At 37.7% G+C, this 26,645-nt stretch overlaps 3 protein-coding genes across 3 annotated transcripts in view; all 3 read left to right on the forward strand.

Annotated features, from left to right (window-relative positions):
- Positions 1 to 4,796: 4,796 nt before the first annotated feature.
- On the forward strand, positions 4,797 to 11,515 carry zw10 (zw10 kinetochore protein). The gene is made up of 16 exons (XM_058758112.1): positions 4,797 to 4,930; positions 5,721 to 5,855; positions 5,962 to 6,063; positions 6,262 to 6,339; positions 6,594 to 6,753; positions 7,241 to 7,396; positions 7,497 to 7,691; positions 8,820 to 8,956; positions 9,034 to 9,216; positions 9,299 to 9,537; positions 9,658 to 9,729; positions 9,826 to 9,989; positions 10,369 to 10,499; positions 10,639 to 10,770; positions 10,859 to 11,061; positions 11,180 to 11,515. The coding sequence occupies exons 1-16, from the start codon at positions 4,826 to 4,828 to the stop codon at positions 11,301 to 11,303; spliced, it is 2,316 nt and encodes a 771-aa protein (XP_058614095.1). The 5' UTR covers positions 4,797 to 4,825; the 3' UTR covers positions 11,304 to 11,515.
- A 487-nt stretch (positions 11,516 to 12,002) lies between these two features.
- Positions 12,003 to 22,189, forward strand: dlat (dihydrolipoamide S-acetyltransferase (E2 component of pyruvate dehydrogenase complex)). Its single transcript, XM_058758113.1, has 14 exons — positions 12,003 to 12,472; positions 13,641 to 13,742; positions 14,357 to 14,481; positions 14,798 to 14,951; positions 15,096 to 15,222; positions 15,733 to 15,908; positions 18,094 to 18,247; positions 18,412 to 18,479; positions 19,353 to 19,469; positions 19,581 to 19,688; positions 19,781 to 19,899; positions 20,010 to 20,172; positions 20,877 to 21,013; positions 21,125 to 22,189. The coding sequence occupies exons 1-14, from the start codon at positions 12,194 to 12,196 to the stop codon at positions 21,252 to 21,254; spliced, it is 1,959 nt and encodes a 652-aa protein (XP_058614096.1). The 5' UTR covers positions 12,003 to 12,193; the 3' UTR covers positions 21,255 to 22,189.
- Positions 22,190 to 22,936: 747 nt separating this feature from the next.
- The window catches only part of rb1 (retinoblastoma 1), a 34,056-nt gene continuing 30,347 nt past the window's right edge, over positions 22,937 to 26,645 (forward strand). The window contains exons 1-4 of the mRNA XM_058758110.1: positions 22,937 to 23,269; positions 24,123 to 24,243; positions 24,331 to 24,440; positions 24,588 to 24,722. Coding sequence (XP_058614093.1) covers positions 23,160 to 23,269; positions 24,123 to 24,243; positions 24,331 to 24,440; positions 24,588 to 24,722 — 476 coding nt within the window. The 5' untranslated portion in view covers positions 22,937 to 23,159. The remainder of the gene's footprint in view (positions 23,270 to 24,122; positions 24,244 to 24,330; positions 24,441 to 24,587; positions 24,723 to 26,645) is intronic.

The following is a 26,645-nucleotide window of genomic DNA, read 5'->3' on the forward strand; positions in this document are numbered from 1 at the left end:
TACAGACGAAATTAACCGTCATTTTTATCGTTCCGGTCAAATATTGTAGCGCGAATATTATTAACATCTTTAATATGTGAATGCTGGGAAATGACGCTGCGTGTCGGGTGGTTCTTCGCCTCCACGTCGTGCATTCAAATCGTTTAATGCACAGCTAGCCGTTGATTATCCCTTAAGTTACATATTCCTCATATATTTGTCATTATTATATATATTATATATATATATTAGGCCAATTCCTTTGTCAGTATCCACAGAACCCTGCCACGTTACAAATGTTTCAAGAGAAGTATAACTCTCTGTCAAGCAATAGTTTTTGCGTTTCAATAATAGTTTTACCCTCCTCTCTTAAACTGGATTCAATAGGTTAGAAGCTTTCAGAATGGCCTGTTACTAAAAATAACCACATACAAAGAGGAGCTACAGTTTCATGCATTTATTAGAATTGTTTATCTACAGTAAGGTAGCAGTGTGGTATTGTTTTTTGTTAATTACACTTCTTTTATTACTACACCCATGGTGTAGTGTTGATTTATGTCTAACAAGATATGAAAATGTTGAGTAATTCAGATAAAATTAGTGAGACATTTCCTATGCCACAGTGTCAAATTACTATTATATTCATCAACAGATACACTCCAATCTGCATTTGTTCTTTCAATAATTTTTTGTAAAGTCAGACTGTGTTTTCCCATCTAAAACTGAATATACTATGTTAATAAATAGCACAGGAGTGAAAACATAAAGAATTAATGAAGACAGTTGTATATCTTTCATACATCTGCATTAAATCGTCAAAAACAATTATTCTAAAATTCATCACCACAACACTTCTAAGCCTTCTCCTCCCTGGATTAATTTAGAGAATCAGACATAATCTCCTGAGTTTAATTAGAATTCGAACACGGCCATGAATGTGTTGATACAACAAAATGCTGCACTGCACAGTGGATTGTGGTCTTCTAAGACTACATGTGAAGCATATAAGAAAGATAAGATGCACTGGAGCCCTCTAGTTAAGTTTCACAAACATGTCATTATACAGTCTTATCAGGATTACACTGCCCATACAGAAAATGAAGAGGCTTTTTTTATATTAGACGACAAAAAAATATAAAAGAAACCAATTAAATTTATTAATAATAATATGCTGTTTATGGTTGCCAAAGAGGCACAGTGCAACAGCTAATTTACTCCTCCAATAAGAATTCAGAGTCAGAACTGTTTTACAAATATGTTTTGAGTTTAATTTGTCTCTGTAATACATACAATTAATAGTCTTACAATAGCTATCTTCTGTCCTCAGGAAGAAGGCACCTACTGTCTGTTATGGTACACCTCCATCAGTAACTGAATAGCTTTAGAGAATAGGTGCTCAGTGAAGGTGGCAGAGAGTGAAACCTCAACGTCCAGTACTCACACAAGGTAATTGACTAGAGTCATTGTCACAATGCTCATTTACTTAAAATGCAGTATTACACATGCTAACAGTGTGTATTTTAAGATAAATATTATGCATTGGTTCAATTACTGATGTGCTAATGTTTGCATGTTTGCTAGATCTCCAGGCCACAGAAGAGGGTTCTGATCTTCAGTATACACTGTCATATGTGAGCATAATGAAAACTTATATAATAATTACAGTGAATGAAAACAATCTTTTTTGGGAAATAAGGGTCTTTGAAAATGCCTCAGTTTGAGATGATTGTCATCCTTGATGGAATAGAAAGAAAGAAGCCTCAGGGTTGTTAGATCTCTGTTCTTCTGATGGTTCATCCAATTACACAAAGAAAGAATTACAGTTGACAGCACTTAGAAGTTTTGGGAATATTGTCAGAGTTCCAACCCTTTGTATCTTTTTTATTGTATTTTTTTAACATTTGTCAGCTTTGTGATAAATTATTATTATTATTTTTTTCAGGCAGGACATGCTAAAACTTCATACACTGCAATATTGGAGGTTACCCCTTATTTCACACACTATAGCGGTAATGTCACACAAAATCTGATGATGTCCAAAAAACATCTTGGTCTGATGTGAATAGCTTCACACATACAGCAGGGTCACCAAATCCAGCAGGGCAGTAGTAAAGGTAATCAAAATCTGTTACCCATATCTATTTCACAAACAATAATGTCACCCATATTCAATCTTTTGATGTCTTTATTTTTTTACATTACATTTAGTCATTTAGCAGATGCTTTTATCCAAAGCGACTTCCAAAGTAGAAGCAATCAGACCAACAAGAGAGCAATAATTTAAGTGCTGTGACCAGTCTCAGTTAGTCTAGCACAGTGCACATGCAACATGTTTTTAAAAAAAAATAAATTAGACAGAATAGAATAGAACTTTATTTATCCTAGAAAGCATTTAGGTCTGTCTGATGTTAATAGCTACACACATACAGCAAGGTCACCAAATCCAGCAAGGGAATATTAAAGCTTACTAAAATCTGTTACCCATATCTATTTCACACACAATTGTTGTAATGTTACCCAACTTCATATGGTAATGTATAAACCCCTGTGTTTCATACTCATGGAAAGCATTTTGGTCTGGATGTGAACAGCAGCACACATACAGCAGGGTTACCAAACTCGTCAAGGCGGAAGTAGAGGTTACTGAAATCTGTTACCCCCTTCTATTTCACACCTAAATTCTCTCTGGTGATGTCTAAACTGATGTCTAAACATCTTTATATTACATCCCAGAAAACATCTGATGTGATCAACTGCACACATACAGCAGGGTCACCAAATCCAGCAAAGCAGTACTAAAGGTTACTGAAATCTGTTACCTCGCTCGGAATGGCTTTATTTGGACTACAGATGGTCCAAAATGCAGCAGCTAGAGTCCTTACTAGAACCAGGAAATATGACCATATTAGCCCGGTTCTGTCAACACTGCACTGGCTCCCTATCAAACATCGGATAGATTTTAAAATCTTGTTAATTACTTATAAAGCCCTGAATGGTTTAGCTCCTCAGTACTTGAGTGAGCTCTTATCACACTATAGTCCTCCACGTCCACTGCGTTCTCAAAACTCTAGAATATCAAAATCGACTGCGGGCGGCAGATCCTTTTCCTATTTAGCACCCAAACTGTGGAACAATCTACCTAACACTGTTCGGGAGGCAGACACACTCTGTCAGTTTAAATCTAGATTAAAGACCCATCTCTTTAGCCTGGCTTACACATAAAACAGTAATATGCTTCTATTATTCAAATCCGTTAAAGGATTGTTAGGCTGCATTAATTAGATCAACCGGAACCGGGAACACTCCCCATAACACACAATGTATTCGTTACATCATAAGTAGAATGGCATCTACGCTAATATTTGTCTGTTTCTTTCTTTTTCTGTTTCTCAGTCCGTATCCGATCAGATGGTGGATCAGCACCAAGAGATGATGTCTACAGCCCTGATCGTCAGCGGAGACCAGGACACCCAGATGAGCCCCAGAGACATATCCCCAGTGAAGACCTCGATTAAAATACAATAAAACTAAAAATATAACAAAATAACTAAAAATATAATAAAATACCAAACTACATCATACTATTATTGTTAGAAATTGCAACAAAATAAAAAATAGAAATATAAACTTTTGAACTGCGGGTTTCGTCTGGTCAGAGGAGAACTGGCCCCCGACTGAGCCTGGTTTCTCCCAAGGTTTTTTTCTTCATTCTGTCACAGAGGGAGTTTTGGTTCCTTGCCGCTGTCGCCTCTGGCTTGCTCAGTTGGGGACACTTAATTTCTAGCAATTATTGTCGATTTGATTGCACAGATACTATTTAAACTAAACTGAGCTAGAAAATGACATCTCTGAATTCAATAATGAAATGCCTTTAACTGAAAATTGAGTGTTTAATCTTATCATTATACATTACTGACACTCTATCCTCCAATTTGATACTGTTAAGTGCTTTGACACAATCTGTATTGATAAACGCGCTATATAAATAAAGGTGACTTGACTTTAACGTTACCTAAATTTAATCTGGTGATATCTAAACTTTATTTTTATACCCCAAAAAGCATTTTGGTCACATACAGCATGGTCACCGAATCTGACACAGGCAGCATTAAAGGTTACCAAAATCTGTTACCCCTCTCTATTTTACACACTATGGCTGTAATGTTACCCAAATTCACTCTAATGATGTCTATTCACATCTGTTTCATACCCAAAAAAACATTTTTGGTCTGATGTGAACAGCTGAACACATACAGCAGGGTCACCAAATCAGGAAAGCCAGCTACCAAAATCAAACATCTCTCGCTATTTCACACACTGTAGTAACCTTACCCAAATTCACTCTGCTCTGATGATATCTAAACATCATTTTTAATATCTTAAACCTTTATATTATTTTTGTCTTACTCTTTTATATCCCAGAAAGCATTCTGCCATTCTTTTTTTCTGGCATTCTCATTTAGTGCAATTGTTTTACTAGTTAAGGTGTTGTTTAGCATGGTTTACAAAGAATTCACTTTCAGTCTGACTAGACCTGAAATTAAAATGATTGTATATCCACTAAAACAGACAAAACAATCCAAAACAGCTAATACATTTCATTGTTTTTCAGTCTCGTCTGTAACCTGCCCTAATAAAATGACCGAATGACCTCATTTTATAGTTTAAAAGCGCCTCGCTGGACAGCAAGCGAGCATTTCTAACCGCCCCCTTTTTAAAATCAACTACAGCTTTGTTTTTTCCTCCAACAGACACAGACTCCCAGCATCCCTTGCGCGCGGAATGGCGGGTCGTGGCATGAAGTGGTAAACTATCTTGCGCGTTCAGTCGTCTACCCGTTACCGTCATGTCGTCGTTTGTGACAGAAGTGCTCGCCAGCTCGGGAAAACTGGAGAAAGATGACCTCGCCTGCAAAGTCTCTAAACTGTCACGGAAAGTGGAAGAAACGAAGGTAAACAGTGTAACGTTAGTTGAGTAAGCTAGCGGCTGTCAAACCCCAATATAACTTGACGGTAAAAAATAATTCATGTTAAATTCAATACTTAAAAAAGGCTTAAAAATGCGATTATTTTGTTCGTTTGCACACCGACTCTTGGGTACTAATGTTAGCATAACGTTACATTGACCGTTAACCCAAGTGCGGCTAACGCTCCTCTCATGACATATGAAGTCATTTAAGAATAACAAACGTGTGATGAGCTTCGCTGGACAATGAACACTTTGTTAATTCATGTTTTAATCGAGAATAAAGCGGTATTTGTGACATTGTCTGGCTGACGTGTCATGCTGCTGATAGCAGTGCCAGTCTGAGCTCTTGACTTCAGACAAACAGATTATATGTTATTAGCCTCATTTTACGCAACATTGTGTTCTTTCCAGTCTCGAGACAGTGTTAACACCGATAAGCATGTTTGTCTGGGTTCATATTTTTACCCATCAAGCTTGCCTTTTTGTGTTTTATTCTTGATTATGTTTAGGGATTTGTGACATCTGTGTCTTTAACGAGATCATCACATTCAGAGCTTTTTGTAATGTAATTAAATCTATCAAATGAAATGTCTTATTCTTCATATTTGTTATCTGAATTGGAGAGGTAAGTTTGTTTATCCTTATATATTACTGAAGAAATATAACGCTGATCTCCATTTATATCAAAACCCTTTTTGTATTTAAGCTTGTATTTATTAGTGTTCTATGTTTCTGTGTCAGAGTTTTAACCTCATATATTTTTCTCCGTACAGGAAGAGGTTACAGACATGATAAATAAAAAATATATTGAGTTTATACCCAGTATGGAGGGAGCAGAGGAGCTTTTGGACCAGGTTGAATCAGTTTCCAAAGACATTGATTTATTAAAAAGCTGCATTGAGAATGAGGTACCTTTATGTTACTATTAGTAAGCAATTATGCGTCAGTCCAAAAAATAAAAAAAAGTTTCTGTTATAGTAGTTTAGCATGTAAACTAAGTGTTTGCATTTACAGGTTCAGCAGAACCTCCATGATGCCGTAACAGAGTATGCTAAGCTTAAACAGCAGCTAGAGAAAAACACTGCAGTTATAGACCTACTCCAGCATCTCCAAGAGGTAATGCTACTGGGATTTTGTAAAGGCTTAGAGGATTTTCTAACCATAAAGCTAGACTTGTGATTTAAAGCATGTGCATTCTTGTAATGTAATTGATTGTGTAAGAACAGTTCACAGTAATCTGCCTGTTTACATAAATTAGGGAACATGGTTTGTGTAATAGAAACATTATCTCATTATTTTGATATGCTCTTATAGTTTGACACGGCAATAGAGGAGTATCACAGGGCCTTGCTGGAAAAAAACTATGTGGTTGCAGCCAAGCAACATGGAAAGGTCAGTCACATTCAACATTTAATTAATTCATCATTTACCACCCTTTGAATTTAACAGGTTTATTAATTAATTGCATATTTAATTTTTAATTATAAAAAAATGAGGGCTTTTTCTCATCTAGTTCGACATCTCCCCAAATTTTATTAATTTATTAGCATATCATGTAATTAATTTGAATAGCATTTTGGTCGATTAACAGCCCTATGAATTACTATACGATGTCTTAGTCACATATTCCTACTTGTATTATACAGGCACGAGCTAGTGTCGATGCCCTGAAAGCCTGGAACGACACAGAGCTGCCTTTAGTTCATGCCCTCAGCTCAGAGATCACAATACAGAGAGAGAATCTCATCTACCACCTTGGGGAAGAGTGGCAGAAACTGGCAGTCTGGAAACTTCCTTCCACTAAAAGTAACTACATTTTACTTTAAAGCTGGCATGAAATGAAAATTCACCCTCTCTGTAACACATGTTGTTGATCTTATTGTGACCAATTCAAACATGAATGTTTCATTTTTTTACTTTTTTTGTTTTGTTTTTACTTTTGTTTCAAATTTCATATCTCAGTCTTTCAGTGAAAGGACAGACTTGTCTCTGGTGGTAAATGCCAGATCTCTCCAATCATTTAGTAAGCTTAAACCTGTCCCTTTCTTGTAATCGACAGTAAACTCACAGTCAGATCTGCCTCCATTCAATTGACAATCAACGGATTGAACCAATGGGGACTTCCAGCCTACAATTTATTTATTTTCCTTCAATAATCATTTTCACTCTGTCACAATACAAAAGAAAAGCTCTGTTGCTGGTATCTGACTAGGACAAAATGATATCTTTACGAACATTCTGTTTCTGTTTGGTGATCTGTGTAGTTTTGATCTCTATTTTTTTTTTTTCTCAGCCGAGCTCACTAGTGTGAAGTCTTTCCTGAAGACAGCACTTCATTTGAACAGAGGAGGTTCTAAGGGAGATGAATCTGTCCCACATGCCCTTCTCCTCAGCATTCTCCAAGCCCTCTCCATTCAAGGAGAGCTTCATAAAAAGATTAAACTCTTTGGTAAGAATAAGTTTTGGTGTTACAGCCCAGTTGTACCTCTAGATCGATTTGTTCACAGTTTAGTCTGTTAATTGACTGCCTGACTCTGTCAATCCTTTAGGGCAAGTGTTGTTTAAGTACATGCTGAAGCCTCTGATCATATACCCCTCGTTGGTGGTGGAAGTGAGCAGTCAGCCGGAGCAGGGCGCTGTCTTGAGCCTGCAGTGTACAGAAACCAAAGCAGAGCATCCTGATCCCAGCCAGGTTTATACCAAAGTGCTCACCGTGCTTAAAACACTACACGAACACCTTTTTGGTAAGTTTTTTGGTGACCAAAAAAAGTTGATTCTGTTTAACATAGACATTGTAATCATGACTAATAATTACAATGCGTACACTATGCCAGGGGTCTTGTGTGATCTCTAAATAATAAAAAAAAAAGCAGTATTAATTATTAAAGGGATAGTTCACCCAAAAATGAAAATTCTGTCATTAATAACTCGCCCTCATGTCGTTCCAAACTCGTAAGACCTTCGTTTATCTTCAGAACACAATTTAAGATATTTTTGATGAATTCTGAGAGCTCTCTGGCCCTCCCATAGACAGCAAGGATACTACCACGATCAAGGCTCAGAAACGTAGCAAGGACATCGTTAAAATAATCCTTGTGACATCAGTGGTTCAACAACCGTAACTTTACGAAGCTACGAGAATACTTTTTGTGTGCAAAGAAAACAAAAATGAGTTTATTCAACAATTCTTCTCCTCCACGTCACCCTGGCGACATTTTGGAGAGTATCTACTGAACGTAAACAACGTATGCTGTTCTGTGTCCTTGCTGTCTATGGGAGGGCCAGAGAGCTCTCGGAATTCATCAAAAATATCTTAATTTGTGTTCTGAAGATGAACGAAGGTCTTACGGGTTTGGAACGACATGAGGGTGAGTTATTAATGACAGAATTTTCATTTTTGGGTGAACTATTCCTTTAATAAGTTTACTTTAAGCATTGCAAAGCTAAGTTTTAGAAGCCCCCACAAAATCTGTACATTACATTTAATTATTAATCATCATTTACTCAAGCTCATGTCTTTCCAAACTAATCTTAACTAAGGCCTTGTTAAACTATTTCATATGATTCGAGCGGTTTAATCCAAGCCTTGTGAAGAGAGATGATTTTTTTAATATGATAATCTAATTTCATTTAGACTTATTCACATTTAAACACACTAGAACCTATCAGGTGTGTTCTTGCAAAAGTGTCTTGTTTTTTCATTCTGCGTATGTGAACTAACTCTTTAAGTGTTATGGTGCTATATGCATGTTATTATGGTCTCAGTTTTATACAAAATATTATGGGGAGTCCCTAGTACATCAATTTGTCTAACAAGTGGTCTTGAAAAAGGTTGAAGTAGGCTGATGGTGTTTGTTTTTTTCTTTCTTCAGATGTGTCTATAGATGAAAAGAAAGTGTCTGAGATTTTAGGAGACCTGATATGGGAGGAGATGTCTGAATGCATCATTCGTGAATGCCTGGTTCATTCCATACCGGCTAACAGTAGTCAGCTAGCTGAGTATAGTGAGGTAAGGCTGCAAGGATCTGTCAACATATGACAACTGTGCAGCATTCTTTGTAATACAATATTCAATTGTATTCTCAGGTCATTAAACAGACAGAAGATTTCGAGAGCAGTCTGAAAGAAATGGGCTACCTCGCAGGCGACTCAACCGACCTCTTAAAATACGCCAGGAACATCAACTGCCACTTCGCAGGCAAAAAATGCCAAGATGTTATTGTGGCTGCACGGAAACTGATGACATCTGAGATGCACAACACAGTGAAAGTAAGACCTCTTCAAATTCTCTAATGTTAATTAAGCCATAAAAGATTTTAGTTACAGTCTTCTATATGCTCTTTTCATCCAGATCACTCCGGAGTATAAACTCTCTATCCCCAAACTACCAAGTCCCAGTGGAGGAGAGAAGGAGAGGAAGGAGTCTAGTAAGAAAAGTGCCCGTTACGATCAGCAGAGCCTGGAAAACGAGAAGCAGCTGAGTCCCAACACTCTGTGCCTACCTGTGTGTCGCATTAGTGAGTCAGTGCAGCAGCTCCTGGAGCTTGCCATTCAAACTCTGTCTGAGGCAGTGGGTAGCTCCCCCCAGTGGTACGCAGCAGGCATTACAGACACTATAATTAAGTAGATGCTGTATGTTTTTATGTCCATGTGGAAGCTGTAATTGCTGAACTTCATAAATTTGTGGTCTTTTTTTTTTTTTTTTTGCAGCGCAGTCCAGCTTTTCTACACAGTCCGAAACATTTTTCACCTATTCTATGATGTTGTGCCTACATATCACAAGTAAGCTGATGTCTTTTTTTAAAAAAAAAAATAGCAGTATTCTTGGTGTACTGTTTGTTTTTGTTTTTTTTATGCAATTCTGTTTTCATAACTTAGGGACAACTTCCTGAAGTTGCCTCACTTGGCTGCAATCCAACACAATAACTGCATGTTCATCGCTCACCACCTTTTAACCTTGGGTTTCCAGTTTAAACCTCACCTTCCTTTGAAAGACGGAGTGGCTTATTTTGTAGACTTGGTCCCAGGCTTCAGAAGACTAGGTAAGGGCACACTGACATTTTATGATACTGTTCAAACTGGTCAGTAAGAAATTAATACTTTTATTCAGCATTGCAATTAACGATGCATTACAATTCAGTATAGTTCATTTCAAAATTAAATGATACCAAACGGTATATTAGAATGATTTCTGAAGGATTCAGCCTTGTAATCACAGGAATAAATTACATTTAAAATATATTAAAATGGAAAACAGTCATTTTGAATGATAATATTTCACAATATTAATTTTTACTGTATTTTTGATCAATTAAATGCAGCCTTGGTGAGCATAAGAGACTAAAAAAAACAGTAGTGTACATACCAATTTTCACATAATCTTGAATAGATATGTACCCCCCCCCCCTGTTTTTAAACAAGGTGCTCGGTGCTTTGTGGCACAAATGAACGTTCAAAAAGCTGAGATGTTGGAGAGAATGTCCACTGCACGTAACTTCTCCAACTTGGATGATGAAGACAATTACTCTGTAGCCAGCAAGGCTATCAGACAAGTATGATCAAACACCACAAGTTCTCTGTCCTTGAATAAACAGTAGAGCCTTTTGTTGCTTGTATTTAGATACCAGTATACAAGCATAATTGTGCCTTGAGTGCTTGTCACTGATGTTTTATTGCTATTGTTTATTTTAGGTAATTCATCAGCTGAGGAGGTTGGGAAAAGTTTGGCAAGATGTCTTGCCTGTGAACATATACTGCAAAGCCATGGGGACTCTCCTCAATACTGCAATATCAGAGCTGATTAACAAAATTATGATGTTGGAGGTAAGGCAATACATAATGCTGCTGCTGCTGTTGTTTTTGGTGACGCCACTTAACTGTTGGAGGTGTAAACCTAATGCTCTCATTCCAGGACATCTCGAACGTGGATGGTGAGCGACTGCGAACACTGTGTCAAACCATCTTAGAAGAAGGGCCACTGGTGTTCAATCCATTGCCAGATGAAAACAAGAACAAAAAATATCAAGAAGAGGTTCCAGTCTATGTAAAGAAATGGATGACCTTAAAAGAGATCTCCATGGTGCTAAATGCTAATCTACAGGAGATCGTGGACAGGTGATACACTTCATCTTTTATATATGGTTCATTTTATGGGATCATGTCTGTAATTCCTTTATTTAGGATTATATATCGAGTTCATAGATTTAATTGGTGCTTTTTTCTTCTTATTTAGGTGGGCAGAGGGAAAAGGACCTCTGGCAGTGGAGTTCTCCTGTAATGAGATGAAGAGCCTTATTCGAGCCCTGTTCAAGAACACAGAGAGACGAGCAGCAGCCCTCGCTAAAATCGTCAAATAAACAGCCAAAAGACCAATGCAAAATAACGCTACTTGGGGCTTTTCCTTACATATATTGTATTCTATATTTTTCTATTTTGCTGAAAGATGCATTACATTAAATGCTTTTCTAAGCACATGCCTGATCTCTTATCAGTTTGCCCTGTTGGCAGTATATGAATTAATACTTGAAAAATACCTCAATAAAATGCAGCAATTGCATAGTTTTGTTTTAGGCTGTGTAAAGTTTTTCAACTTATTTTGTGTTCTATGAAAGTATTATGGGGTTGAAACGACACGAGGGAGAGGAACGTTACGTTTTATTTATGGGTAAATTAAATGCTTAAAGGCTAAGAATATAAGAAGGTCATACCTTAACAATATTCATCTGAGTCTCAATACATTAGCAATTAAAGATTAAACTGTGTGCATAGTTAAACTTTTACTTGGCGGCACTTTTACGTCAGCTCTTGCTTGACGGTTTACGACACCGGCTTTGACAGCTTGAAGGTTGCCATGTATTTACAATTACAATCTCCCAGTCCCTCAGAATAATACATCTGTTCAAAAAATACTTCCCCCATATAACTTCATAAACCAGATGTTAAGTGAAGGATGTCAGTGTTTTGACGATGTGATGATTTGTGATGAACATTATTATTTTACAAGGGAGGTTTTGTATATCATGCAAAAAAAGTATCTGGCAACCCTGATGCGTCACCAGGAGGACGAAGCGAAGGAGACTGTCGTAAAGTGGGATGTTTTGGAGCGGGGAGGTCATTGGAAAGTGAGGTTGTTCGTTACGTTTTGGGGGGAACAGACCGCCACTTCTAGCACAGGTGTCAGATATTCTGATACCAGAGTGGCCTTACTCAAATCCAGCGTAGTTTTACAGGGGTCATCACGTTCAAAATGTTGCGTTTAGCTCTGCAAGTGCGTCCATCTGCCAGGCTCACCCGGCCCAGTGTCCTGTCGGGCCCTGCTGCTGCTGCTGCCAGTCCACGATCCGGACCGCTATCATGCCATCATCTCAAGCGATACCACTCCAGCGGCCCGGCCCGGATCCGGACCTTGTGTCACGGTCGGCGTGTGTTCAACAGCATCCTCAGTAACAGATCATGGGTCTTGCGAAGCCAGACGGCTAGTTTCAGTCAAAGCATGCGAGTGTACAGTTTGCCACCACATCAGAAGGTAAGCTAAGGGCTAACTAATATTATTATGTGCTTCCACCCCCGTTTGACTTGCTTTTTTCTTCTTCATTGGAACACAAAAGGAGATGTTGGAGACAGACAGCCTCAGTCGCTGTTCACTTTCATTGCATCTCTTTCTACGTAGTGACAGCCTCAGTCATCGTTTACTTTCATTGTGCCATCTGTCATCTCTTTTTGTGCTCCACAATAAATTAAGTCACACAGATTTGGAAAACATAAGGGAGAATAAAATGATTTAAAAATTTGGGGTGAACTGAGTACTGGTATAGCGCATCAGTGCGTTTCTTCTGTTGGTGTCACCTTCAAGATGTTAAAGCAGGGCTGTAGTTATATTTATGTCGTGAATTCTGTGAGCTGTCAGAGGTCCTTGTTGACATGCCTGTATGAAACATGCTATCTCACGAGACAGCATAACAGTTTCTTAGTAGATGTCTTGATAAAACTGTGCCCACAGTCGTAGATTTCCATGCTTAGAAAATAAATGATAAGAAAAGGGCTCATTTCCATAATGATTATACATTAATACTCAGCTCTAAACCATTTTATCACCTTGAAATGGCTGTTTGTGAGTCCTCTCTCCATGAAATAAATAAAAATCCTTAATTAAAAAGAAAAAGCAGGCAGAAGTCATGGAATTCATTATTTGGAAGTGGTGGAAGTCCTGAATGTCATGATCTTACGTCACAGTAAACAACAACAGAACTGTTGAACTACCATTTCAATGCAGATCATTAACACTAAAAAAATCTTTGGAATAATGATTTGGAATAATTACAAAAAAAGTTTAATAATTATCTTTAATTATCCCAAAAGAAGTCTCTTATGCTCACCAAGGCTGCATATATTCAGTCAAAATTGCATTAAAAATGTAATATTGTACAAAAATGTAACAATTTAAAATAACTGTTTTCTATTTTAATGTATTTTAAAATGTAATTTATTCCTGTGACAGTAAAGCTGAATTTTCAACAGTCATTACTTCAGTCTTCAGTGTTACATGATCAACCTGATCAGAAGTCATTGTTATTCTTAATTACTCCAAACTTCTGACTGTTAATGTATTATGTTCTATGAGTAAAATGTCATTAGTCATTCATGCAAAATGCTCACAACTTTCTGTTAATTTAACCTAATTCGTTCTGTTACAGGTGGAACTCCCCGCTTTATCCCCCACTATGCAGATGGGCACTATTGCACGCTGGGAGAAGAAAGAAGGTGACAAAATCAATGAGGGAGATTTGATTGCTGAGGTGAGGCACATTCAGCTTTTAACCAACAAGACAAAGCCACACTTTTAAAATTACACTTAATAGTTTTACAGTGATGACAAGATTAAGTAATAATTAGGGCTGTGACGATAACCGCATTACTGCATCACCGTGGTAATGAGATGCCGACCGTGGTGTTGAGGTCATCACCGCACTTTTTTTGCGAGGTATTTGCAGGAGGAAGCTAGAGGTCTGCATTCCGCGGGACCTGACCAGATTTCTTGCGATGCGGGATTAAATTCCCAAATAAAACACGGTAGCGGACGGTAACTCTGGTGTACTTTGAACGGGAGTGGGCGGTCTAACAATATCCCGTTCCCGATGTCCTTTCAGAACAGCATACCTGTGCTTTACCGTGATTAACCGCCAAACCGCGATATTTGTTGCTTCTTCACCGCGGTAAGAAAAAATCCCATACCGTCACAGCCCTAGTAATAATTGATGATTTTTGAATATTAATGTACATCTGATATGGTAATAAGGCCACGGCATGGAGCATAGAGCCTTAGAACGTCTGTGTCAACCAATCAGATCAAGTGCTCAACAGCCCCACGGTATAATTCTGAATTCTACCTATTCTGTTTTGATTTGGTCAGGTTGAAACGGACAAGGCTACGGTTGGATTTGAAATGCTGGAGGAGTGCTACCTTGCTAAGATTTTGGTCCCTCAGGGTACGAGAGATGTGCCCATTGGAGCTGTCATTTGTATTACAGTTGACAAGTAAGCATAATATTTACCTGTACTGCCAAGATACAGAACATCATAAGATCTGCTGTTTGCTGTATACATAATGTTCTTAATATAAAATGACGATGAAAAGTTGTCATACTTGAACTGTTGAATTTGTGGTACCACAGAAAAAAAAGTGCATCATAAAAAAGGGCTTAGTGATGTATTATACATAATGATTCTGTGTCTTGATCTTGGCTTTTTATGAAAGCATAAAGTTGCATGTTTAATATCTGTGTGCTTGAAATAGAATGTATTTTTGATGTTTTCCCACCTAATATACATCATCTTTCCTTTGACCTTTTAGTCCTGACCTCATCCCTGCATTTAAGGACCTTACATTGGATAAAATTGCTAGCTCCGGCCCTGCATCTGCAGCTGCCCCTCCCCCTCCAGCAGCGCCTGCTGCTGCTCCTGCTTCGCCACAAGTCCCTGGAAGCTCCTACCCACCTCACTTGAAGGTATGAGATGTTGGCCAAATATGAAAATGAATACAAACCGAATTACTAATTCTGATGTAAAAATATTTGGGATATTGGCCAGTTTAAGCATAAGCAAGCATGTTATTGCATGCTTTTATTGACTCTCTGTCTTGCTTTCATTAGATTCTTCTCCCAGCTCTCTCCCCCACCATGACTATGGGCACCGTGCAGCGCTGGGAGAAGAAGGTGGGTGAGAAACTCGGTGAGGGAGATCTGCTGGCTGAAATCGAGACCGATAAGGCAACAATCGGTAAATTGTCAATTATTCTGCCTTTAAAAATATTGATAACAATTTCTAATTCTGGAAATGCTGATTTTTATATGTATATGGCTGTAATCACATATTTAGGTTTGGCAGATTTGGTCATTGATCATTGATCAACAGTGGTTACAGCATTATTTATATGCTACCGTTCAAAAGTTTGGGGTCTGTAAAAATGTTTAAATGTTTTTTTTAAAGAAGTCTCACCAAGGCTGCAATTATTTGATCAAAAATACAGTTTAATACTGTGAAATATTATTACAGTTTGAAATGCTATGTATTTCTGTGATAGCAAAGCTGAATTTTCAGCATCATTGCTCCAGTCTTCAGTTTCACACGATCCTTCAGACCCTAAACTTTTGAATGGTAGTGTATATTTATGTATGAATACCTTAAATATTCATACACAATCAAATGTACATGCATAAACCAGATTTAAAGAAATTTAGCGTGTCTACTTTAACAGATTCATGTAAAGTAATTTCCTGTGATTTTCAGGTTTTGAGGTACAGGAGGAAGGTTACCTGGCTAAGATAATGATTGCTGAGGGCACCAGGGATGTTCCCCTCGGCACTCCTCTCTGCATCATTGTGGAAAAAGAATCCGACATTAGTGCGTTTGCTGACTATGTAGAGACAGGGGTGGCTACAAGCCCGCCTCCCGCTCCCACACCGGTAAAGAGATCTGACATTTCTACAAGACCTCTATTGTTTATGTCATTTTTACTAAGGTTAATTATGCACACTTAATGCTGTTGATTAAAAGATTGGGAACTTTTTAACATTAACAGCAATCATTTATTGCTCACTTTGAGTTGCAACAGCACTTTGATTGACAAGAGCAACATGTCATTTGTGATGTAATATACTTTTTATGCGGCCACCTAAAGGCCGCTGTGAGGAAAACCAAGGTCATGTTTTTACTGCCAATGTAATATCAATAGTTTCATGCTGTAACTAAAAGTGAAAGGTCATTTTGAAATATTTGCAGTGTTTTGAAATTCTGCGATCATGCCATGCCAGTTTTGTGGGAGTGGCTGTACAACAATGGAAAGATAATAAGATATTTAATTTTATTTAAAAATTATTATATAGCTATGTACTAATTGATATTGGTTATAGTTAGCATGCGCACTAACTGCTAAACTACAGTTACAACAACCCACAACAAACATAACGTGGTTTTATAACTTTATATTTATTTAATTTTATATTTAAACTAACCAAAAATAAATAATTTTAGTAGGTGGTTTGCATACAGTGGGGAAAAATATGATTTGATCCCCTGCTGATTTTGTACGTTTTCCCACTGACAAAGAAATGATCAATCTATAATTTTAATGGTAGGTTTATTTGAACAGTGAGAGACAGAATAACAACAAAAAAATCCAGAAAAACGCATTTCAAAAAAGTTATGAATTGATTTGCATTTTAATGAGTCAAATAAGTATTTGATCCCCTATCAATCAGCAAGATTTCTGGCTCCCAGGTGTCTTTTATACAGGTAAGGAGCTGAGATTAGGAGCACTCTCTTAAAGGCAGTGTACCTAATCTCAGTTTGTTACCTGTATAAAAGACATCTGTCCACAGAAACAATCAATCAATCAGATTCCAAACTCTCCACCATGGCCAAGACCAAAGAGCTGTCCAAGGATGTCAGGGACAAGATTGTAGACCTACACAAGACTGGAATGGGCTACAAGACCATCGCCAAGCAGCTTGGTGAGAAGGTGGCAACAGTTGGTGCGATTATTTGCAAATGTAAGAAATACAAAATAACTATCAATCTCCCTCGGACTGGGGCTCCATGCAAGATCTCACCTCGTGGAGTTTCAATGATCATGAGAACGGTGAGGAATCAGCCCAGAACAACACGGGAGGATCTTGTCAATGATCTCAAGGCAGCTGGGACCATAGTCACCAAGAAAACAATTGGTAACACACTACGCCGTGAAGGACTGAAATCCTGCAGCGCCCGCAAGGTCCCCCTGCTCAAGAAATCACATGTACACGCGCGTCTGCAGTTTGCCAATGATTCAGAGGAGAACTGAGTGAAAGTGTTGTGGTCAGATGGGACCAAAATCGAGCTATTTGGCATCAACTCAACTCGCCGTGTTTGGAGGAGGAGGAATGCTACATATGACCCCGAGAACACCATCCCTACCGTCAAACATGGAGGTGGACACATTATGCTTTGGGGGTGTTTTTCTGCTAAGGGGACAGGACAACTGCACCGCATCAAAGGGACGATGGACGGGGCCATGTACCGTCAGGACCAGGGCATTGAAGCCAGCCAGGGCATTGAAAATGGGTCGTGGATGGGTTTCCAGCAGCATGACAATGACCCAAAACACACGGCCAAGGCAACAAAGGAGTGGCTCAAGAAGAAGCATTTTAAGGTCCTGGAGCGGCTGCCAGTCTGCAGACCTTAATCCCATAGAAAATCTGTGGAGGGAGCTGAAGGTTCGAGTTGCCAACATTAATGACTTGGAGAGGATCTGCAAAGAGGAGTGGGACAAAATCCCTCCTGAGATGTGTGCAAACCTGGTGGCCAACTACAAGAAACGTCTGACTCTGTGATCACCAACAAGGGTTTTGCCACCAAGTACTAAGTCATGTTTTGCAAATTGGTCAAATACTTATTTGACTCATTAAAATGCAAATCTATTTATAACTTTTTTGAAATGCGTTTTTTTGGATTTTTTTGTTGTTATTCTGTCTCTCACTGTTCAAATAAACCTACCATTAAAATGATAGACTGATCATTTCTTTGTCAGTGGGCAAACGTACAAAATCAGCAGGGGATCAAATAATTTTTTCCCCCACTGTATATGGCTTTAATCTGTACATCACTGTTTAGATGGCCACCCCACCGCCAGCACCAGCAGCTCCCACCCCAGCACCTGCCGCTACTCCAGCCGCCCCTGCTGCTCCTAGGAAGGGTAGGGTGTTTTCCAGTCCTCTAGCCAGGAAACTGGCTGCCGAGAAGGGAATTGACATCGCCCAAGTCACAGGTAGGAGCAGTTTGACTTTAATACTATCAGTTACTTTCCTTTGCATGTGAGATGTCTATCTGGCACTAGAGGCAGTGTTACTTTATAATTTTACTTGTATCATTTATGGGTGGTTCATAAGTGACACTGACTGAAATGGGAATATGCTACTACTGTGTCCATAGGAACTGGACCAGACGGCAGAGTCACCAGGAAAGATATCGACAGTTTCGTTCCACCTAAGCCCACTCCTGTAAGTCAAATTTTGATGCAACCAGATCCAACAAACTTAGTTTTTATTAGGTTTGTCAGTTTAACGCTTTAACTTAATTAGTTATGAAAGAATAACACTGTTAAAATATTTTAATGCAGTTAACGCACTGGCCCCGCCCCCAGACCTGTACGTCATCTGACATTTCAGGAGGCGAAGAACCGCCAGACACGCAGCGGAGGGTGGTTGTCTCCGCGAAGTGCATTCAAATCGTTTAATGCACAGCTAGCCGTTGATTATCCCATTTATGCCATGGTCATTTCCCAGCATTCACATATTAAAGATGTTAACAATATTTGTGCTGCAATATTTGACCGGAACGATAAAAATGACGGTTATTTTCGTCTGTATTACTATTCAACTGTAACTGTATGTTACTATGGTTACCAATGTTTATAGGAAGCGCATTAATATAGAACGTGATTAAACTGACCTGGAACTACCTGTACAGTTCAACGCATTTAATCAACACCTGCCAGCCAATCAGAATCGAGTATTCAGACAGACCAATGGCATAATTTATGTTAAGCCTTGGCGTTCTAAATGTTTATGTGTAATAAATTTTATGTTGAATCAAATAAAATATTTTTTCTAAAGCTACTATTTGTTTCAAGCTAATAATAGCTTTAATTTAATCATTTATTTTATAATAATTTTTTTATAAAATTATTAGAATTCCCTCCAAATCAGTTTAGGAAATGCAGGACTGTAGATGTATAGTAAAGTTATTAGGAGCAAAAAATACATAAATGGTGAATTGTATTTTTTTATAGTAGTAAAAATGGAGTGTAAAAGTCATTCTTTTTCATATTTTATGCTCATTCTTTTACATAAATTTCTGTTGGATACTGCCAGACACCAGCTGCTGCTCCTACCCCTGCTGTACCCACCCCCAGCCCTCCAGCTGCCCCTGCTTTTGCTGCTGTACCTACAGGAACCTTCACTGACATCCCCATCAGCAACGTCCGCAGAGTGAGTCCACTGACCACAGAAACCACTTTATATTCTCTATGCATATTTGAAGACTTTTGTTACCCATAATGCTCTGTTTCCTGCCTGTCTCTTTACTGCCGTGCTATCTAGGTAATTGCCCAGAGGTTGATGCAGTCGAAGCAGACTATTCCTCACTATTATTTGTCTGTCGATGTCAACATGGACCAAGTTCTTGAACTCAGGAAAGAACTCAATGCTGTGAGTGAACTCTGTTCACATGACCATGACATGATAGTGAACTCCACATTATAGTATTCCTAATTTAGACTGTACCTTTTCCTCATGATCAGGAGGTGAAAACGGATAACATCAAACTCTCGGTCAATGACTTCATCATCAAGGCCTCGGCTCTGGCCTGTTTAAAGGTGCCAGAGGCCAACTCCTCCTGGATGGACACAGTCATCAGACAGTGAGTGGACTCCCACAATGCAATTCTGCTCTTAAACATTTGAGGGCAGTTAACAGTAAATGTAAAGTAACTGATGTGGCATTGAAAAGTGCTTTTTTCTCTCCGCACAGAAATCACGTGGTGGATGTTAGTGTCGCAGTCAGTACGCCTGTGGGTCTAATCACTCCCATTGTATTTAATGCTCATATTAAGGGACTTGCGACTATCAGCAAAGACATAGCCACATTAGCTGCTAAAGCACGAGAGGGAAAACTACAACCACACGAATTCCAGGTAAGTGTTTTAGGTGGTCTATTAAGATATCAGAAATAATTATTTTATGCTGTGTTGTTTTGTAACAACCTGTACCTTTCTTAACATTTAACAGTTTAAATAAACAACTTTACTAAAAAAAAAACATTAAAAAAAATTAATGAATCAAATTTAGTTTGTATGTATGTTTATGTATGTAAATATATATTTTGTATACTTATATATATATATATATATATATATATATATATATATATATATATATATATATATATATATATATATTTATTTATTTTTCAATAGATTTATTGATAAGATTTCAAATCAATTTTAGTGTCAGTCTCACATGATCCTTCAGAAATCATTCTAATGTGATTTAGTGCTCACAATTTATTATGTTTATCACTATCAAATTTTTAAATGGTTGTGCTGCTTAATATTTTTGTGCAAACGGTGAGGCATTTCTTCAGGATTATTTGAATATAAAGTTTAAAAGAATAGCATTTATTTAAAACAGAACTTTTGTAACATAATAAATGTCTTTACTGCCACTTTAGATCAATTGAATGCCTCCTTGCTAAATAAATTTGTTATTTTCCTTTCTGACCAGAAACTAATATAACAAACTGTATATGTGTATATAGCTAAAATAATATAAAATGTATTATGTATATAAAAATGCATTACTTGTTTTATTTCAAAGCAAACATTCTTGGTTTTCCTAGGGTGGCACCTTCACTATTTCCAATCTGGGCATGTATGGCATCAAGCATTTCTCAGCTATCATTAACCCTCCTCAAGCCTGCATTCTGGCTGTGGGTGGCTCAGAAAAGAGACTGCTGCCTGCAGACAATGAAAAAGGGTGAGCAAGGGAAATAGAGAGACATTAATTTGCCATCAGCCCTACTATTATACATGGCGCTTTTAAAACAGTTCCTCCAGTCAGTGTGTGTGTTTTCTGTGTGTCTTGTAGGTTTGATGTGGCAAGCATGATGTCTGTGACTCTGAGCTGTGATCACCGGGTGGTAGATGGTGCTGTTGGCGCACAGTGGCTGGCTGAGTTCCGCAAGTTCCTGGAGAAACCGTTCACCATGCTCCTGTGAGCAGGAAGTTTAAAGGGTCCTGGCCCCTAAAAAAAACAAAAAAACAGTGGACTTTAAGATTTGGAGAGGTCTCTCTCTCATTGGTTAAATGCTTTCCCTGGGAATTATAACAGGTGGTTCTCTCTCCTCTTTTTTTTGTTTTTTTTTTTGTTTATTTTACTTCTCACTCACATACTCCCTTTCATATACTGTATTTTTCAACATTGCTTCCTAAAGCCTGAAGTAACCTCTCAACCCAAAGTCGTAAGTCATTGTTAAGGTCATTTTCTGTAGTTTCAGAAGATAATGCTGGATAATGCAAGGGTTTTCATCTTCCTTCAGGATATTGTTACAAGCACCGTAAGTCTGTGTTTGCCATTAGATCAAAGAATAATGCCTGTGTCCATGGCCAAGTCTCATGGTCTGTACCTGCAAGCTTTGACTTGCTTCCATGTATCAATGACACATTCATTGGCACAATATGAGTATCCTTTCTATTCAAGAAAAAATGTGATGAGATCTGGAGATGTGTGTGCCAAATATTGTCTGACTACTATTGAAATTTATTTATGACACATTATTCAGTGCATAGGTTTATTTTCTGTATTGCTGCATAGTAGTCATACATTTGGACTGTCACTCCCTGAGTTAAATATCTGGCGTATTCATGATGGTTGTTCCACTGAGACTGTGTGATGATCCTTCACAGCGTCTTGGTATGTGGGCAGTGTTTTGATATAGGCAATTTTATTTATTACATCTCTCACTCCAGACAAAGCACGTTAGTGCCTTTGCTCTTGTTTATAGCACCTTGCTATTTCTTTTAAAATGGTGGTTATATTTTCAAGTCATTCTTTAATGAATAACGCACAATTCATGGGGTGAACTGCTGTTATAAATAAACCTATGGAGAAACAAAAGAAAGGTTCCCAAATGGAATAAAACACTAGAACGGATATACATATTTGTGTCTCGTAGAAAAAAAACGTCTGTTTTTCAAGCTGTTTTGACAGTGCAATTAGGACAAACTGGGAGTTTTTTCCATGAGGGAAAAATATGACCAATATTATATCAATATTTAAAATGGGGGGGGGGGGGGGACATGAGAGGGAATAAACAAAATAGACATTCAAATATGATATGTTGCACATTATCTTTCTATAAAGTTTACTTGTGTAATCTTACTGGTCTACCATGTCATGCAAAGTATAATTTACTCATTTAGATTTCAGTACATTTCTATAAGCGATAATCACTTAATGTGAATATAATATTCCATAAAGAAAGTGTTATCGTGTTATGTTCTGACGTTCTTCTCCACTTTTATTTTAACTAGATAGATAGTGTTGTATAATATTATAAATAATTTGTTTGATGTAAATGTCAAAAACGTGTTTTATTGTCTCATGTCATGAACATTTAAACATGTTTACTTCACATGTTAGGAGCATATTGAGTGTTCTGAAAACAATATTAATCCAAATGGTTATAAATGTATATTACATCACAATTTTCACTTTAAAAGTAACGTTAGACAAACACTGCCGTCTGGTGAGTTTAGAATTGAGTAGAAAGTCTTTGAAAACATTTATATGCAAATATATATGTTTTTATCATCCACCCAAATATATATGTTTTTATCTGAATACATTGTTCATACTGGGGAAAAAAAATTTAAATCAGACTAACAATGAGAAGTTGCTGTTGACTGCGCGCAGAAACCGGACGTGACGCGATAGTGGCGGATGTTGCGTTGATCAATTTTCCCGCGTTTTGGGTAGTTGAGGAAATAGTGGAGAGTTGCGGACACAAACAAGCGATTTCAGGTTCTGACATCTAACCACTAACCACAACATCAACAACCCGCCGCTCGTGATCGCTCGCTGTGTTGTGAGTGAACGCGCTCTTCATCGCGACACCGTCGACATGCCGCCGAAGAAGCGCAGCAGTGGGACCCCGCAGAAGAAAGAGCTCAAGGGGAACACGAAGAGCGGATCTCCGGACAGCAGCGAGAACACAGTGCTGAGCCCCGAACGGTGAGCTTAACACCGCGCCACTGCCTCGAAAATAAACCTCAACGACACAACACACTGTAATGAATGAATAGTACTGACAGTCTTTAGTTATTGATGATGGTGGCGGAGGAAGCCAGCGACCAACTATGAATGAATAAGTTTGGCGTCTTAAGACAAATGCTAAATGTACCCTGTTTTTACTGTAAGTTAGTTGCTGTTAACAGTTATAAATGACAGTTTCTAAACGTGTTCATGCTTCTATTTTTGATAGCAAATAATTTTTCACTACTTTGGTAATAACATGATAATTAGGACGCATCCAACATTTAACTGTGCTTACCATAGTATTATTACAGTAACCGCCGTTAAGCTATAGGTACTACAAAAAAACTGTACTGTAGCTAGTAGATAATAAATCTGTTTGTTGGCCTATATTTGGCCACAATTTTTGTTTTCACTTTTAATATTGTGTCAAATATTTCATTCAGCATTTGTGTGTACATCTATTATATGCATCCCATTTTTGTGCCTGCATCAAATTAAATTTACAAAAGTGATTTGATATACAGATTAAATGCAAGTTAAGTGTCTACTTTAATGTTTCAAATAACTTTTGTGAAAATAAAATGTCAAAATATGTTCCATTATCATTCAGTCAGTGTAATAGATAGATATATTTGTGTAAAACTGAAACAACGTACTTATTCTGACCTGTATCTTATTAAAATATATAACAGTAAAAATACAGCTGACAAATGTTTGTGTATAAGCAATGTTGCGTGACCAGCAGCGCCAGTATGGTAACCACTCCACAATAGTGTCAGTCACCTCACAATGTGTTTACTCATGTCTGTCAACTGCGTTGTTTTACCAGACACAAGGACAAGGAGCCTGAGTTTGTGTCTCTCAGTGAGGAGCTTCAGACCACCAATCCCATCTGTGATCATGCGTGGAGAATTTGGGAGAGGGAGATCAGGTCGATGGATAAGGCAAATGTACGCCTTCCTCTTATATTTGCACTACCAATCTAATGTGTTCATTTATGAATGTGTGATAACACAAACGTGTGTCCTCCATGCTAGATGCCATATTCAAACAGACAGCAGTGGGGAGCTTGTCTGTTCATTGCAGGCATGGAGCTTGATGGCCTCAGCCTCACCTTCACACAGTTCCTGAAAGTAGTTGGACTGAGGTATGTGTGGCAGATTAATAAATATCATAGAGAAGTCCTGGTTTTCTCGCTTGGGGTGAGCAGTTTGAGCTGTTGGAGTGTGGTTATGTCTTTAAGGTGTTAATAATGCATATACTATACTTTAATTAAGTTGCTCTTCCTCTGCAGTGTGAAGCAGTTCATCAGTCTTGTGAGGAAGATGGATGTAAATGTGGACACAATAAGCCCTACAGTGAACACTGCTTTGAAACGACTGGAGAACAAATACAATGTGACACTGGCTCTCTACCAAAGATTTGTGAAGTAAGTGTTGTTGTACAGTTTTGCTTAATTCATAGTAGTGATGTTTTATAATGAAAATATGGTTAATTTAACAACGTTTTGGCATTTTGTTGATTTAATCAGCATTCAAGATCTACTGACAACTATCAATAAATAAACAGTAACATTTTGAAAAATGTTTACATTTTAAAATAACGCTCTTCAGTTTTAATATACTTTAAAATATAATATTTTTTTCTTTGTTGGCAAAGCTGAATTATCAGCGTCACATGGTCATTCAGAAATCGTTCTAATATGCTGATTTGGTGCTCAAGAAACATTTCTTTTTATAATAATAATAATTCGTTACATTTATTTAGCGCTTTTCTGGGTACTCAAAGCGCTTTACATGAAAGGGGGGGGATCTCCTCAACCACCACCAGTGTGCAGCATCCACATTGCGCCAGAACGCCAACCACACACCAGCTTACTGCTGGAGAGGAGACAGAGTGATGAAGCCAATCAGTGTATGGGGATGATTAGGATATAATATATGCTTAATATTTTTGTGGAAACCATGATACATTTGTTCAGGATTCTTTGATAAATAAGTGAAAAAGAACTAGGGATGTACAATATATCGGCCACCATATCGATATCGGCCGATAAATGTTAATTTTGTAAATTTGGCTGATATATTAAAGCCGATCAATAATGCATTATTTCCTGCAGAGGCACTTCAGATGCGCACTGTTTGCCATGATGGTTTTTAATTGCTTGAAATATTATTGGAAAGGAAAATACAGTGAAGTGCAACATGTGCAGGGCAAGTCTGTTATATTATAATGAGAACATTACTGTTAAATAATGAATGGAATCTTTGTGCGCCCGTGTTTTAGCGCATTGTTACGGGAAGAGCGCATCCACAACGGAGCTACACATTCATGACTTGCACAGTTAAGTTCGCTTGTGCAATTGTAGGTTGTAATAATGTGTTTATTTTATGCATATATATCTGATTTATCTCATAGGCCTATAGAATTTGTTTGGTTAATAATAGGGCGTTAATAGATCGCTTCTGTGATCATCTTTAGCTCAGCGCATGCAGCTTAAACAGCAGTGCACAACATTAATAACTAGGCCTATATGTTTGGGACTATCATATATTATAATGAGAACATATTATTATAAGACATTGTGAATTCTTTGGTTTAATTTGTCGTGTTTCAGTGCGTTGTTGCGGGGAGAGCGCATCCACAACAGAAGTTACACATTCTGTTTAGCACGTAACTTAGTTCGAGTTTACTTGTGCATTTGCGTCTTTTTTATATATAAGTTGTAATATCATGTTTGTTGTACAAATAGCTGATTAATCTCATATATGATTAGTTTCCTTGAGTTAAATAAGCTGCCAGCAAAGCGCTTCAGTTTACCAGTGTTCATTCAGCTCTTCAGTTTCAGCGCACGCAGCTCGAACAGCAATGCACAACATTAATAACAATGATTGGGACTATCATATAATATCATAATGAGAACACTATTATAATAAAACGTTGTGAATTCTTAGGTTTAATTTGTCGTGTTTCAGCGCGTTGTTGTGGGAAGAGCCAAGAGCGCATCACATCTTATTAGCGCGTAACTTAGTTCCAGATCACTTGTGCATTTGGGTCTTTTTGTGCATATATAAATTATAATATTATGTTTATGTTGTATAAATAATAAGCGCTTCAGTTTCCCGGTGTTCATTCAGCTCTTCAGCAGCGCACGCAGCTAAAACTTTGAAACAGTGGTATTAATTTAAGATACTTTTTCAAAATCATTGATGTATTAATAGTAATAACCACCACTTTTATTTTTATCTTATTATATTCATCAACAATATGGTTTAATTAAAATGATTTAATTGTCGGTGCGGAGGCTATTCAGTTTAATTTATCCATGGCACATGATTATTGTTATTGAATT

This window comes from Onychostoma macrolepis, chromosome 21 (genome assembly GCF_012432095.1).
Source record: "Onychostoma macrolepis isolate SWU-2019 chromosome 21, ASM1243209v1, whole genome shotgun sequence".
Lineage (NCBI taxonomy): Eukaryota > Metazoa > Chordata > Actinopteri > Cypriniformes > Cyprinidae > Onychostoma > Onychostoma macrolepis.